The sequence below is a fragment of the Zootoca vivipara genome, chromosome Z2 (genome assembly GCF_965207765.1).
Source record: "Zootoca vivipara chromosome Z2, rZooViv2.hap1.1, whole genome shotgun sequence".
In the NCBI taxonomy this organism is placed as follows: Eukaryota; Metazoa; Chordata; class Lepidosauria; order Squamata; family Lacertidae; genus Zootoca; species Zootoca vivipara.
In genome coordinates, this window is record NC_142585.1 from 11,436,922 (window position 1) to 11,450,939 (window position 14,018).

At 44.5% G+C, this 14,018-nt stretch overlaps 1 protein-coding gene across 1 annotated transcript; it reads left to right on the plus strand.

Annotated features, from left to right (window-relative positions):
• Positions 1-214: 214 nt before the first annotated feature.
• Positions 215-8,757, plus strand: PGRMC1 (progesterone receptor membrane component 1). The gene is made up of 3 exons (XM_035113765.3): positions 215-666; positions 6,152-6,307; positions 6,958-8,757. Exons 1-3 carry the CDS (start codon positions 333-335, stop codon positions 7,083-7,085), a joined length of 618 nt encoding a protein of 205 aa, XP_034969656.1. The 5' UTR covers positions 215-332; the 3' UTR covers positions 7,086-8,757.
• The last annotated feature ends 5,261 nt before the right edge of the window (positions 8,758-14,018 follow it).

Sequence of the window (14,018 nt, forward strand, 5' to 3'; positions counted from 1 at the left end):
GTAGGGGGATCGGGTCCCTCTCTCCTCTCCCGCCCACCTGCGAACTCCTTTCCCAAGCGCGGCGCCGCTTCAGTCTCCACCCCGTCTCTGGCTGTGCGCCTCCCACCTCTCTGTACATTGGATCCCAGCTTAGCCTGTGCCCGCCCCGGCTCCTCCTCCTCCTCCTCTTTTTATTCGCTCGCCTGGCCTGTTCCGAGTCCTGTTCCTCTGGGTTCTTGCCTCGGGTCTTCCTAAAGTCAGGAGCTACCCCAGCAGCTCACCGAGAGACCACCGAGAGACCACCGTCTACAGATTCCCGGTCACCCACGGAGAGCGCAAAAGTACCGGCCAAGATGACTCAAGACGAGGCGGCGGCGGCAGCGGCGGGCAACGAGAACGCAGAGGCCGACGACCCCGGTCTGCTTATGGCGATCCTGAGCTCCCCGCTCAACCTGATGCTGCTGGGCCTTTGCTGCTACCTGATCTACAAGATAATCCGGGGGGATCGGCCCCAGCCCATCCAGAGCAGAGACGACGAAGACGGGCCGCCGCTGCCCAAGCTCAAGCGCCGCGACTTCACCCTGGAAGAGCTGCGCCCCTTCGACGGCGTCCAGAACGAGCGTATCCTCATGGCCATTAACGGGAAGGTCTTCGACGTGTCTCGCGCCAGGAAGTTTTACGGGCCGGGTAGGATATTTTTTTTGTGCCCTTTCCGTCCCTAGTTACAGCGGAGGGGAGGGGCAGGCAGAAGTTCGTTGGGAAGGAGGGTGGTGGCGTGGTGGTGGCGAATTGTGCAATCTTAACATGGCACGCTCGGGGTCAGTCTGCCTGTTGAGTCAGTTTGGTTTACCATCCCAGCAAGGCCAGTTTGGGCTAGCGTTGCAAATTGATTCAGTAGAATCTTTCCAAACAAGCCAGTATTTCTCATATTGTATTGTAAGGGAGCAATTAGTCGCTTGCCGGGAAAGCCACTTAAACTCGCAAATGGTGCCTGTACGTGTTTGCTGAGAGGTCTAACTCTAGAGGTTAGCCCCGTGGAGTGGTATGGCGAGGCTTTTGCTCGCGGGGAAGTGTGTCTCGCTTTGCAGTCGAAATCGGTTTTTTTTAAAAAAAAATATCCAGTATAGCTGAGATGATATTTTCGAAGCAGAATGCTTTTGGGTCTCGGTTGAGGTTTGCGCTGCTTGAAGCTACTTGTGTTTGCTCGGAAGAAAGTTCCACAGATTTCGGTGTCGCTTACTCAAGAGCGAATTGGGTAATAGCCAACCTACAGGGCTGCCATAGGCCATGTCTAGACTTACTGAGCAGGTAATATTTGCTCCCAAGTAAGCTTTCATTGGATCGGGGTATTTGTGCTGATCACCACTTTGTATCAATCTGGAATAATCATACAATGGCAGCATTTGTTCATTTCCACCCTCCCAAGAATGTATAATTTAAATCCAGGCTTCTGCTACAAGTATGCATTTGAAGAATTTATTTTCTCTTTTCACCATCTTAGTTCTGAGTTGGGTGTTGTGGTTTGGTGTCAGTGCCTAAAATTCTGACCCATTTGCTAATTAAGTTAAGAAACTCTGCTGCACCTGTAAATAATGATTAAAATTGGATTATCTTATGCTTTGATGTCACCTCTAATGATTTGTGGGTCAGCTATTTTGTTGGGGCTCTATAATGTGTTGCGCCATCCACTTTCTCACTGTGTGTAAATATGAAATAAATAGTTGACCATTTTCCAGTTGATCAGCCATCCTGATTGAAACTGTGTGTGAGAGAGGGATTTAAACTGGAGGAAATATTTCTGTATTATTTCATTGTCATCAATTTACATGGCACTTTAGAGCAGTTTCCTAAACTTGGGTGTCCAGCTGTTTTCGGACTACAGTCCCCATCATTCCTGACCACTGTTCTTGGTAGCCAGGGATGGTGAGAGCTGTAGACCCTAAACAGTTGGAGACCCAAGTTTGGGAAACACTGCTTTAGAATAGGGGCAAGGAACGTGGAGGCCAAATGCCTCTCTGTAAGGTATTCTTTGTTCCATCTCCTCATTTGAGTGCTTTTGTTGGTTGGAGAGCATTATTCAACTGTGATACCATCCTTGTTTGGATGGGGAATGGAGGTTTGTGTGTGTATAAAAACTTGTGATCCCCCCCCCCAAGGATGGAATGTAGTCAACTGCACAAAAGTTAGAGATGCATCCATTCCTATATTCACTTTTGCCTCTGGCAATGCCCACTGCTTGCATGTGGCACCTGAAAAGTTCCCCACAATGAACTCTTGAGCTAAAAGGTCGCTAACAAGAAGCTCTCTGCCCTGTAAAGCTTGCAATCTAACTTTAAGTATGGACCAAACAGCTCCTGCACAACTGTACGGCTGCAATGATGGAGCCTGAATCCCAAAAACCAGAGAAACATCCGACTTCTACAGAAAGCTTTTCAGTGCAGGGATCTGGCACATACTTCCATCAAGTTCCACTGCTGGTGAATAAAAACTGGACTGTCTGTCCTCCCAGGCCAGTACTGTCTTTCTTGACCTGCAGCAGGCTTTCTGTGCAAAAAAAGCCGGGCTGGGGGGCTGGGAGAGGGAAGGTGTGCACACCTGAGTTGTGGTAGGGAGCAGTTGTGAAGCTCTGCCCCAGTCGTGATGGGAAATAGAAGCTGAGAGATGTACATTGTGAAGCGGGTGATATTCAATCGCTTCTTTTTCATTTTAAATTAGCAGCCAAAGCCTTTAGGCAAGGGCTGGGGAACATTTAGCCCTCTGGATGTAGTTGAACTGTAACACCCACCATCGGTGATTGCTGACCATACTGGCTGAGGCTGATGGAAGTGGGAGCCCATCATCTAGAGCAGGGTTTCCCAAACTTGGATCTCCATATGTTTTTGGACTACAGTTACCATCATCCCTGACCACTGGTCCTGCTAGCTAGGGTTGGTGGGAGTTGCAGTCCAAAAACAGTTAGAAACCCAAGTTTGGGAAGCCCTGATCTAAAGGGCCACAGGTTCCTCCTCCTTACTTGGGATACAATGGGTCAGGAATCTTCACAACTGGACACTGGGATAGCCCTGTATTGTATTATCCCCTTGTTGCAGATGGGAAGCTCTCCAGATAGACAGAAATGCTTTGTCTGGGACCACTGTACAAGTTATTGACCAAGAGTACATTTAAACCTGAGCCACTATGTTTGGCTCACTCTTAGCTGTCAGGTTCATAGCAATAGAGGCAAATCCTAACTCCAGGGATTTGTTTGCCATGGTCCCCACTTTAAAGAAAGTTGTGCCTGAAGCTTAGAAGTGGTGCGCTATTTCACACAACCAAGTTTTGTGTGATCGTTGTGGTTTGTATGACTCTGCAAAACGGGTTCCCAGGGCTGTGGAAAGAGATACCAGTACACAGAACATGAGAAGCAGGTAGAAATTTGAAGGAAAGCATGTTGGGTACACATATGAAATGTTAGCATCTGGATTGGTGTCGGGTACAAGAGGTGGGCAGAGGGTAGATCAGGCCGTATTAATATCTCTGGGTGATTTGCAGATTGGTGTGGGATATCTGCAAAATCCATCCAGAGATGTTCATACAGCCTGATCTACCTTCTGCCCACCTGTTGTTGTAGACTGCAACTAAGCTACAGAAATGGGGTCGGGGGGACCGGGACCTTATTGGTTAGGAGCAGGGGTTTATTGTGAAAGTATTGTACGCTCAATTCAGTTCCGGTGCTGAAAACAAATTCCTAGACTTGGAATGCACTAGGGAGGCACCTGGTTCAAGGCACCACCTTGTTTTTTCATTAATGTTATGTGTGTCGTGTGCCTGGCTCTTCACTGGTAAACCCAACAAGAGCAAAGTCTTTCTCATTTTTAGATTAGAAGGCTCAGGTACAGGGAACACTGGGAAGATGTACACTGAAACAGCCTTTCGGATGTAAGGAGAGACTGCCCAGTTCCCTTCCCCCTTGTTTCCCTGCCTAACCAGCCAGTCTTGTTTTGTAGAGGGGATTATACCCCAGGCACTGAAAGACCGGAGGGAGGTGACCACTCTGGCCTATTGTCTCTCTTTCTAGCCCCTCTCAAAGTGAGCTTTGCTTGGCATGCAATCCCTGTGGTTGCACAAGACCCAGAAGCTTCTCCCCAAACTTTCTCCATTCTCTCCCAACCCAGATGTTGGGCAGGCTGAAAGGCCAGAGTGTGCAGTTGCAGGATCTATACAGAGCCCTTTGTATAGCTAGCTAAACATATACCATGGCTCTTGCACTTTTGTTTTTTATTCAACTGTGCAAGATAGATGATTATGATTAATTGTGGCCCGCTCTTTCTGCAAGAGCCTGGGGCCTAACTAGACTTTTGCAGGCAAATGAATGTTAACAAAATGGCAACAAATGGTTTTGTGTGTGTGTGTGTGTGTTGTTGTTGTTGTTTTTTGCTGTTGCATGGAAGTGAGAAAGGATTTTATTTCCAAAATAAGAGTTTCCATACAAACAGCAGGTGTAAGGGTAGGGAGCTGAAGCACCCTCTTAACCTCATCCATACCTCTCCCCCAATCATTTCACCACAAATCATCCCCCTCCTACTGTGATTTACAGTGAGGTAGCCATGAGTGTTTTCTCAGAGCTGCATACTTTGGAGTTCCTCCTATTTAATCCTCTCAACAAGCCTGCAAGGTAGTTTAGACTGAGAGCAACTGCCAGAATGTCAACCATAGCTGATTGGAGATCTGAAGTCTCCAGTGAACTCAGATGCAACATACTACTAAAGTTTACAAAGTAATCTCCACTCATACCTTTTTGCTCCTGTTCGGCAAGCACTTTAATTTTTCGCCTGCCAAAACTATGTCCCTAAATGTTTGGCAAATATTGTTTGGCAACAGTTTCATATGGCCTACTTTTTGCATAGTTTTTCTGCTACTCCTTGTTCCTTATTCACAATGTGCTGCCTGTAGTCTGTTGTTGTTTACGTCTCTTCCCCCCACCCCTCCCCTCTCCAAACATAGATCATACTCTTCTTGAAAGTGTCTCAGTAATTCCTACCAGGCAGCTTCAGAGCCTGGAATTTATAATCCAGTCTTAACACATGTTTCTAGATCTCATGATGAAAGTAAATCGATGTTGGGGAAATTGAGGGGGGTTCCCCCCTCCCCCCAAAAAAAACCCCATGGATTTTGATTGTACAGAAATTTAAAAATACTTAAAATTATGGTGTTCCAGCAACAGTTATGAGAAATCAGGGAGTGATGAACTAGGAAAGTTACTGATTTACACTTTTATTGTCTAAAGTCCATAGAAAATCCTGCCAGAATTGCATATGCAGTGGGTGGGGGTGACCTTGGCCATAATGCCTGTGCTGCTAACTCAAGACTTCCCCTAGGAAGAGAGACAGGTGGGGAGCTGCATTTAATTCTGTTTTGGTGCAGACCAGGAATATGGAACCACTGGCCTCCCACAGGTCCCTGACCAGCAGCCATTCTGGCTGGACGGAGTTCAAAAATATCAGAATTGCCACGGGTTCCCCACCTCTGCTTCAGTGTTAGAAACTCGGTTACGTAAGCTAGGAACAAAATGGCCCCTTAAGCCAAGGCTGGAGTTACCAAAACGGAACGTCTAGTTGCCATTTTTGGGCAAGACGGCCCTATAAAGTCTTAATTAACACCTGGCTAGTTCAGATGACAACCTTGAGCCAGGTTAAGAGCTTTGAGAACTTAAAGAAGAAATGTCCCCTGATCCAGGGACACACACACACACACACAGGCCTATTCTGACCTCTTTTTCTTAATGGTGAGTGCTCCTGCTCAGGCTGCACAGGGGGGGGGGGAAGCATTATGGTTCCAGAAATTCATTCTGATTGTGCAGATAAAATATAACTCAGAGAATTCTACAGGGTGAGCTGCTAATGTGTAGAAACAGTCCAGATCCAATTACCTCCAGATGGAGATGTCTGGCGCCATCTGGGCACCCAGGCAGCTTCACCTGGTCACAAGTGGTCAAAAGCCAGGTGCAAAATGCGCCTGGCATCTGGGTAATTTCGAACACCTGTTTTAAATACTGATGTCAGAAGTTCAGAGGCCAAACGGGAGGGGATGTGAGTGCAGGCATTTAGCATGTCATGTGTATTTGACCTTGTTATCAAATCCTTATGGTCAGGCAGGTATCAGCATTCTAATATCTTGCTCTTTTTCTATGAAGATGGTCCTTATGGGATTTTTGGTGGAAGGGATGCATCCAGAGGCCTTGCCACCTTCTGCCTGGATAGAGAGATTCTGAAGGAGGGACATGACGATCTTTCTGATCTTGATGCCACACAGAGAGAGACCCTGAGCGACTGGGAACAACAGTTCCAATGTAAGTATTTCAAATGTTGTTGCCCCAAAACTTTTAATCTTTTACACCCTCCCAGGAGAGCATATTGGTCAATAACTGATTATGGATAGGGGATTGAACTCATCTCACTTTTTTTCCTAACAGAGTTGGCCATTGTTTTACATTAGCATTAACTAAAAACAGTGCTATTAGTAGACACACAGCACGATTCCAAGCATCTTTACTCAGAAGCAAAATCCCTGAAGACAGGTTTGAGGAACCTTTGGCCTTCTGGATGAAGTTGGGACTACAGCTCTCATTCCTGACCCTTGGAGTCAGGAGTTTGTGAGCCCTGCATCATCCAGAATGCCACAGGTTGAAGTTGAATGGAATTGGTTCTCTGGGAAGTGCGGTTAGGATTGCTGCCACAAGACAGAGGAGCTATTTTAATGCAAACCCATGGAAATTTTCTGCAGGTGTTTGCATAAAAACTTGCCATCTTCTTGGCAGACACAATCCAAATTTTCCCGTTGCAGAATCTAAACAGAACGGGTTTCTGTTGGCTTCACTATTGGTATCAAGGATGTTCTAACCTTACATTTAAAGCATCATCACAACCACCTCCCCAAAAAGTGTTGGTACTCAAAGTTTGTGGGTGTTTATTAAAGTATCTTTCTTTGGTCTTCATTCAGTTAAATACCACCATGTGGGCAAGCTGCTGAAGGATGGAGAAGAGCACACTGTATATTCAGATGCTGAAGAAGAAAAAACCCAAGAAGAAGAAAAACCCAAGGATGCTCAGGATCGGAAGAATGATTAGTGAAGAACGATCTTGAAATCATTAGGGTTTCTTTTTTTAAATCTTGCATTCCAATTTTCTCTCAGTCTAAACACCAGTTCTGGTTTTAGAAATAGTATGTGAATTATCTTTAATTAAACACATTTAAATCTACATTCCTACATAACCTTGCCATGTCAGCACTAAACTTCTTAAAGATAATGTGATACAGTGGTACCTCTGGTTAAGAACTTAATTCGTTCTGGAGGTCCATTCTGAACCTGAACTGTTCTTAACCTGAGGTACTATTTCTAAGTTAGCGGAGTTTGTAACCTGAAGCGTTTGTAACCCGAGGTACCACTGTACAAATCTGGCAATTGGGCTACAACAGAACCCAGTTATTTGGTAAATAAAGGGGGCAGCCACCCAAGTCCTGATGTTGTTGTGCACTTTCCATACTTTTAATGGTGCTTCCCAAAAGGCCTCCAGCTTGGTAGATAGTGAATGGCAGGTATTTGTTAACGTGGAGTTTTTCTCCTTTTTTCCCCATTCAGTGAAGTGAATCAGAGGGGATCAAAAAGCTTTCCATTCCTTTACAGCAGCAATGTTTTGTTTTGTTAAAATAATAATAATAATCTTACCTCTGTTTATTAACTACAACTCCACCATAACCCATATTCGGGCACATATTCTCAAATTATGCCTACTGCAAGTTGCTTCTGTATGGTTCCCTCGGAATCTTTATTGTAAATATTTGGGAGTGGGGCTATTATATGGTTCCTTAATGATGTATTGCTCCAAATATGGGGTATATATAAACATCTGCCTTTGCTAGACCAGCCCAATGGTGAAAGCCCCTGCAATAGATTTCATTAGAATGGTCTGGGAGCAAGCAGGATCCGTGAACACTGGACCAGCAAAAAAATCTACCAATGCAGCGTATGACAAATGGTAAAACAGCTTCAAAACCTGCAGAAAGCCCGAGGAATATCTTCCTTGATTAGTGGAACATGTTAGTGTATGTTGTGGAGCCTAGATTAGATAGCCATAGTTCATGTATGGCTTAAAATTTGATTCTGTGGAGCCTGAACTGCATCCTTGGCTGAGAGGTTCTTTGGAAGCTCACCAACATACACTGATTATAGTGCTTAAGGACTGGACAACCATTACTTCAAAGATGCTTGGCTCACCATCGCTGTACAGCTGCAGGGTGCTCTCAGCTTCTGTGCCCTCTATGAGCTGACTGTACCATAGAACCTTTGCAAAGTGCAGAGGACAAAAATGAAATTGGGATTGGCCTTACTATGGGTAAATAGCTTGAAACAACAAACACCCACCCACCCCATTTAGATAACCCCAACAATGGGAAAGATTGGATTAAGGTTATTGTACCAATATGTGTTTTCTTTTTTACATGACTTATGTTTCTTTCCTGCATTCTTTATACAAAGCAATAAGTGGTGTCTCTTTGAATTTCCAGTATCATGAACAACAGTTCAGCTGCTGCTGGATATTCAGTTTCTAATGCAAGATTTTGTTAGGTTTTTTAAAAAAACTTGTTGGGTGAAGTATCATAACCTACCCCTGGAAGGTTAATTGATAGTACACTAAATGTTCTTTAATTGTACTGCTGTGTCTCTTGGGGGGGGTGTTTTCAACTCAAGAAGCATGCATTTGTTTTCTAAATGGCAAAATAAAAGCCTCCTTAAAAGTTGGTGCATCGTTGTCTGATTGAAAACTAACCAGCAGTATCTAGCACTCCTGTGTCACAGGAAATGGAAGTGTTTATAATGGAATATCTCACTTGTGTGATTTCCAATGCTCCTAATGAAATAAGCAATGGATTTCTAATCAGATATTTCAGTCTTCACACATTCAGTAGAACAAGGAAGCTACCCGTACTTCACAGCTTTTCAACACAATATAAGAAATTGGGTAAGAACAGGCCTGTGGAAGGGCAAGCTACATTACTTTCTATAACACATGCAACACAAGCCTTCTCTCCCAGTGCACTGGTTTGTTCACACAACTAAGGTGTTCTTACTCTATTGGCAAGAGTCAACTGAAGCCACTAAGCAGATGATTTTGGGCACCATTGAGTGGCAAAGCATCACTTAAGGAAATATTTTTGAGGGGTGACCCCTGCTATCAACACACATTTAGGCTGGCCCAGGGCAGCAACCAGATCAGTGATAAAATGGTTAATAACAAAAGTAATTGCATACACTCATAGCTAATACTTTTAAGTACTTTATTTTAAGAAGTGATTTTAAGAACTCTATTTTTCAGCCAACAGTATTTTCCACCAAACACTTAGGAAAGCAGGAATGATTTTAAATCTCCCCTGAAAATTAAGAAGTTTAACGTAAGTTGCTGCCTTCACACAATTAAAATTTTGTATGTATTCATATCAAGTTTGAACTGCACTTGAACTTTTTCTCCAATATAACACATTCAAGTAGGGTAGTAGGCTTTCAGTTAGAATTCCAAAGGTTATGACTAGATTTATAACTATTTTAGGGTAATAATTTGACCACACGTTTTTTGGCTTTGTAGCTTTAGACTCCTTTCGAACTACTAAAAAGTTCAGAGACGGGAAATTAAACACAAAGAAACTTGGACATGCTATATATAGTGCCTTCTCTTAATTTCTACAAGTTGAAAGTACGGTAGTTTGTAATAATGTTGCATGGAATTGCATGGTGTCTTGTCTCGATAATGGACTGGATGAGATCCAACAAACTGAAGCTCAATCCAGATAAGACGGAAGGCCCTGTTTGTGGGTGGTTCCCTAGACCAGATGGCTGGGAGGTGGCCTGCTCTCAAAGGGTTTACACTGCATCTGAAGGAGCGGGTATGTAGCTTGGGGCAGGGACGCTGGTGGTGCTGTGGTCTAAACCACCGAGCCTCTTGGGCTTGCTGATCGTGAGGTTGGCAATTCAAATCCACACAATAGGATGAGCTCCCATTGCTTTGTCCCATCTCCTGCCAACCTAGCAGTTTGAAGGCATACCAGCGCAAGTAAAAAGGTCCCACTGTGGTGGGAAGGTAAACAGCGTTTTTGTGCACTCTGGCACTCGTCACGGTGTTCTGTGCACCAGAAGCAGTTTAGTCATACTAGCAGCATGACCCAGAAAAGCTGTCAGTGGAAAAACGCCATCTCCCTTGGCCTGAAAGCAGAGATGAGCCCATGCAGGGGTCCTTTACCTATGTAGCTTGGGGGTTCTCCTGGATCCTTTGCTGTCACTTGAGGCTCAGGTGGCCTCAGTGGCTTGGAGTGCCTTCCAGGTTGTTCACCGGAGCAAGTTTGAGCATATTACGCTGATCTTGGTCTGACTGCATTGGCTACCAATTAATTTCCAGGCCCAATTCAAAGTGCTGTTTTTGGCCTATAAAGCCTTAAACGGCTCAAGACCACAATACCCCTCAAGGAGTGCCTCTTTCCATATGAACCTACCCAGACCCTGAGATGATCATCTGAGGCCCTTCTTCATGTGCCTCCTCCTCAAGGGGTCCCAGAGGGTGGCAACTTCAGGCGTCAGGTGAAGACATTCTTCTTTAATTAGGCCTTTGGCTGATTTGACTTCCAATGCCCTTTTTAAATGTGCTTGGGAGGGGGGTTTATTGGGTTCTTATTATGTATTTTTATTTATATTTATATTGTGGTTTTATGTTGTAACTGCCCTGAGACCTGTGGGTATAGGGCGATATATAATAATAGTAATAGTAATAATAATAATGGGACCCAGGTGGCGCTGTGGTTAAACCACTGAGCCTAGGGCTTGCTGATCAGAAGGTCGGTGGTTCGAATCCCTGTGACGGAGTGAGCTCCCGTTGCTCGGTCCCAGCTCCTGCCAACCTAGCAGTTCGAAAGCACGTCAAAATGCAAGTAGATAAATAGGAACCGCTACAGCGGGAAGGTAAACGGCGTTTCCATGTGCTGCTCTGGTTTGCCAGAAGTGGCTTTGTCATGCTGGCCACATGACCGGAAGCTATACGCCGGCTCCCTCAGCCAATAATGCGAGATGAGCGCGCAACCCCAGAGTCGGACACGACTGGACCTAATGGTCAGGGGTCCCTTTACCTTTACCTAATAATAATAATAGAAAGAAAACTGCTCTATTATCCTTGCATCTCCCAGTAACTTCACACCTTCCAACTCAGGAAGTGCTATAAATCTCTAGGGACTTCAATCCACCTTTTTTTTAACTGTCTGAAACTAGGTACAGTATTACATAATCAATCTCTATGCCACTGGGACAGGGATTCTATCATATTTATGTAAGCAGTGGCAAACTAAAGAGCTTAAAATCCCCACGATACCAGCTAGAAGCTAGAATGCTGTTGCTGGAGGATAAAAAAAGTCACTTGCAAGACATTTTCCAAGCAAAGTTGTGTCAAACTTTGTGTGCAAACCATGTTATGTGCAATGTTCACAATTTAATTTGGCTCTTCAACCACAAAGCCAAGGCTTAGTTCAGAATGTTCCTCCTATCAAGTCAGCACATTGGTTGGCCTTGCACAGTATCCTCCATGCTGACTGCACCAGGGTTTCAGGTGGGGAATTTCTCAGCCCTACCTGCAGATGCCCAGGGTTGAACCTGCCGCTTTCTGAATGCAGAGCAAGCGTTCTGCCACTTAGCTACACCCCTTTGCTCTGCTTCTAGAACAGGTGACAAAGAATGTTTCTGAGTATGTAAAGTGGGCTTTCCAATTGCCACATGACAGCCACAGCAAGCCTACACACTGGGGTTCAGGAAGAAGACACAATGGTATGGCATAGGCCACTTCCAGAATGGATAAGGTAGAGGAGGGATGGAATTAAAACCACTGCAATTCAGGCTCTTCCCAAACTTTGCCTGGTCAGCCATGTGGTCAAAGGGCACTTGCATCAAACTGATTTGGGAGTTTCCAGATTCCAAGTTTAGTTTAGTTTAGCTAGTCCTACACTAGCTTCTTACATCAACAGCATGAAGGAACCCTGTTAACATGCTGTGAACCACCCTGAAATCTACAGGGTGAAGGGCGGTAAGGGACCCCTGACCATTAGGTCCAGTCGTGACCGACTCTGGGGTTGCGCGCTCATCTCGCATTATTGGCCGAGGGAGCTGGCGTACAGCTTCCACGTCATGTGGCCAGCATAACAAAGCTGCTTCTGGCAAACCAGAGCAGCACATGGAAACGCCGTTTACCTTCCCGCTGTAGCGGTTCCTATTTATCTACTTGCATTTTGACGTGCTTTCAAACTGCTAGGTTGGCAGGAGCTGGGACCAAGCAACAGGAGCTCACCCTGTCACAGGGATTTGAACCGCCGACCTTCTGATCAGCAAGCCCTAGGCTCAGTGGTTTAACCCACAGCGCCACCTGGGGTTAATTTACAATTTTACAATTTTAATCAAATTTTAATTAAATTTACAAATTTAATAAAGAAATAAAAACTAGACTTCCAATTACGTACAGTACTGAAAAGGCACAGAGGTTACAGGAACTTTTTAACCCAGACACTTCTTTTTGGAAATTCAACACTGACAGTTTTGAAACATGGTAATTGCAACAGAGAACTAAACCTTCCTATTGCCTAAGGCCCAGCCTGTTTTTGTGAGCAAATAAGGCAGCTGAGCCCAAGGCCCATTCTTGATGGGGCAAAGGTCAAGCATTAAATTATTCTAGCACTAGTTTTGCCTGTCATTGAACAGCTATCTTCCCTCCTTTCTATAAGCCCTTCTGCTGCTGAAAAGTCTGGCCTTTGAATCAATTCTCAGTTCCTGGGATGAACACAATGCTAGAACATAGCAATCGAATTTTATGTGGCAGGATTAGCACCTCCAGATGATATGGGTGCAAGGAGGAGTAAAAACCTGTAGTAGATGACAATAAACATAATATTCTTCCTCCGTCCTTGTAAAGGTTTCTCACTTTTCTTACCATTTCTCAATTGCCTAGCCATTAGAACCACCTTAATTTCAAAACAATACACTATGTTGTTTGTTGCTTGCCAATAATCGCCAGGAACTAGCATTTAAACTAATTTACATACAGTATTTTTATTTTTCGTAAGACAGATTTCCCCCAAGCAGTACAAGCTTGAATCAGAACATGTATTCACACTTGCTTTAAAAAGGCATTTGACAAAGCATCCTAGAAAACAACTGCAAGGTTACTTTGCACATGTCTTATCTTTTGGTGACCTAACAAGTGTGTATTTTAAAAAAAAATTGGCAGCACATAAAAAGCAGGGAAATAGTTCAGCACATTTTCACATAGAAATTGACACTCCTGAGCAATTAAATAAGGGAGCTGCTAACTAAAGCTATCTTCTGCAGTGCCATATGATGAAGTCATTGCTTTTTATCTCTGGAGGTTTGGGGAACATCCCTGGGGGAAAATTGGCTGGGCTTATCCGTGGGGTGATTTAACTTGTGCTTCCCTGGACCAAGGAGCTTCTGCATTCACCGAAATGTGGAATACTCCCCTGAACCATCAATCTTTTCTTCCACTGTGGAGGAGCACACAAACCCAAGTCCAGCTCCTAAATTCAGTCTAAGAGTGACGTCTCAGATGCCCCAAGGCTTCATTTGGTGTTAAGGGCCATGAAAAAGCCATCTTGGCATTTCATTTTAAGATGCATCTTAAATGCATCTTAATGCATCTTTCTTCGCATCGGAGCATTAGCAAAAGCTATGTGGAGTGTAGAAAGCACACAGCATTCTCTTGGGAGGCTCTTATAAAACACAAATTCAACTGTGGCATACTTCCATGGATATTTGACGTTCAGCAACCGACAAGTAGACCTAGCCAGGCCCCCCAAATTTCTAATTAGTGAAACTAGAAGATACTTGACTTCCCAAATGCCATACATAGCTAATCTCAAAATACCAAAACAATGAAGGGCTTTCACCTTGGCCCATTGTCAGGCATTCAGCAATTCAGGAAGGCCGTTATAGGACAATACCTCACAAGGAGAGGAAATGCCCA

What these genes read in the sequence shown, in the direction of transcription:
- PGRMC1 (XM_035113765.3), top strand. Translation starts at nt 333, where the DNA reads ATGACTCAAGACGAGGCGGCGGCGGCAGCGGCGGGCAACGAGAACGCA. An exon ending in CAGGAAGTTTTACGGGCCGG is followed by an intron (nt 667 to 6,151) that starts GTAGGATATTTT and finishes TTTTCTATGAAG; the next exon opens with ATGGTCCTTATGGGATTTTT. An exon ending in CTGGGAACAACAGTTCCAAT is followed by an intron (nt 6,308 to 6,957) that starts GTAAGTATTTCA and finishes GTCTTCATTCAG; the next exon opens with TTAAATACCACCATGTGGGC.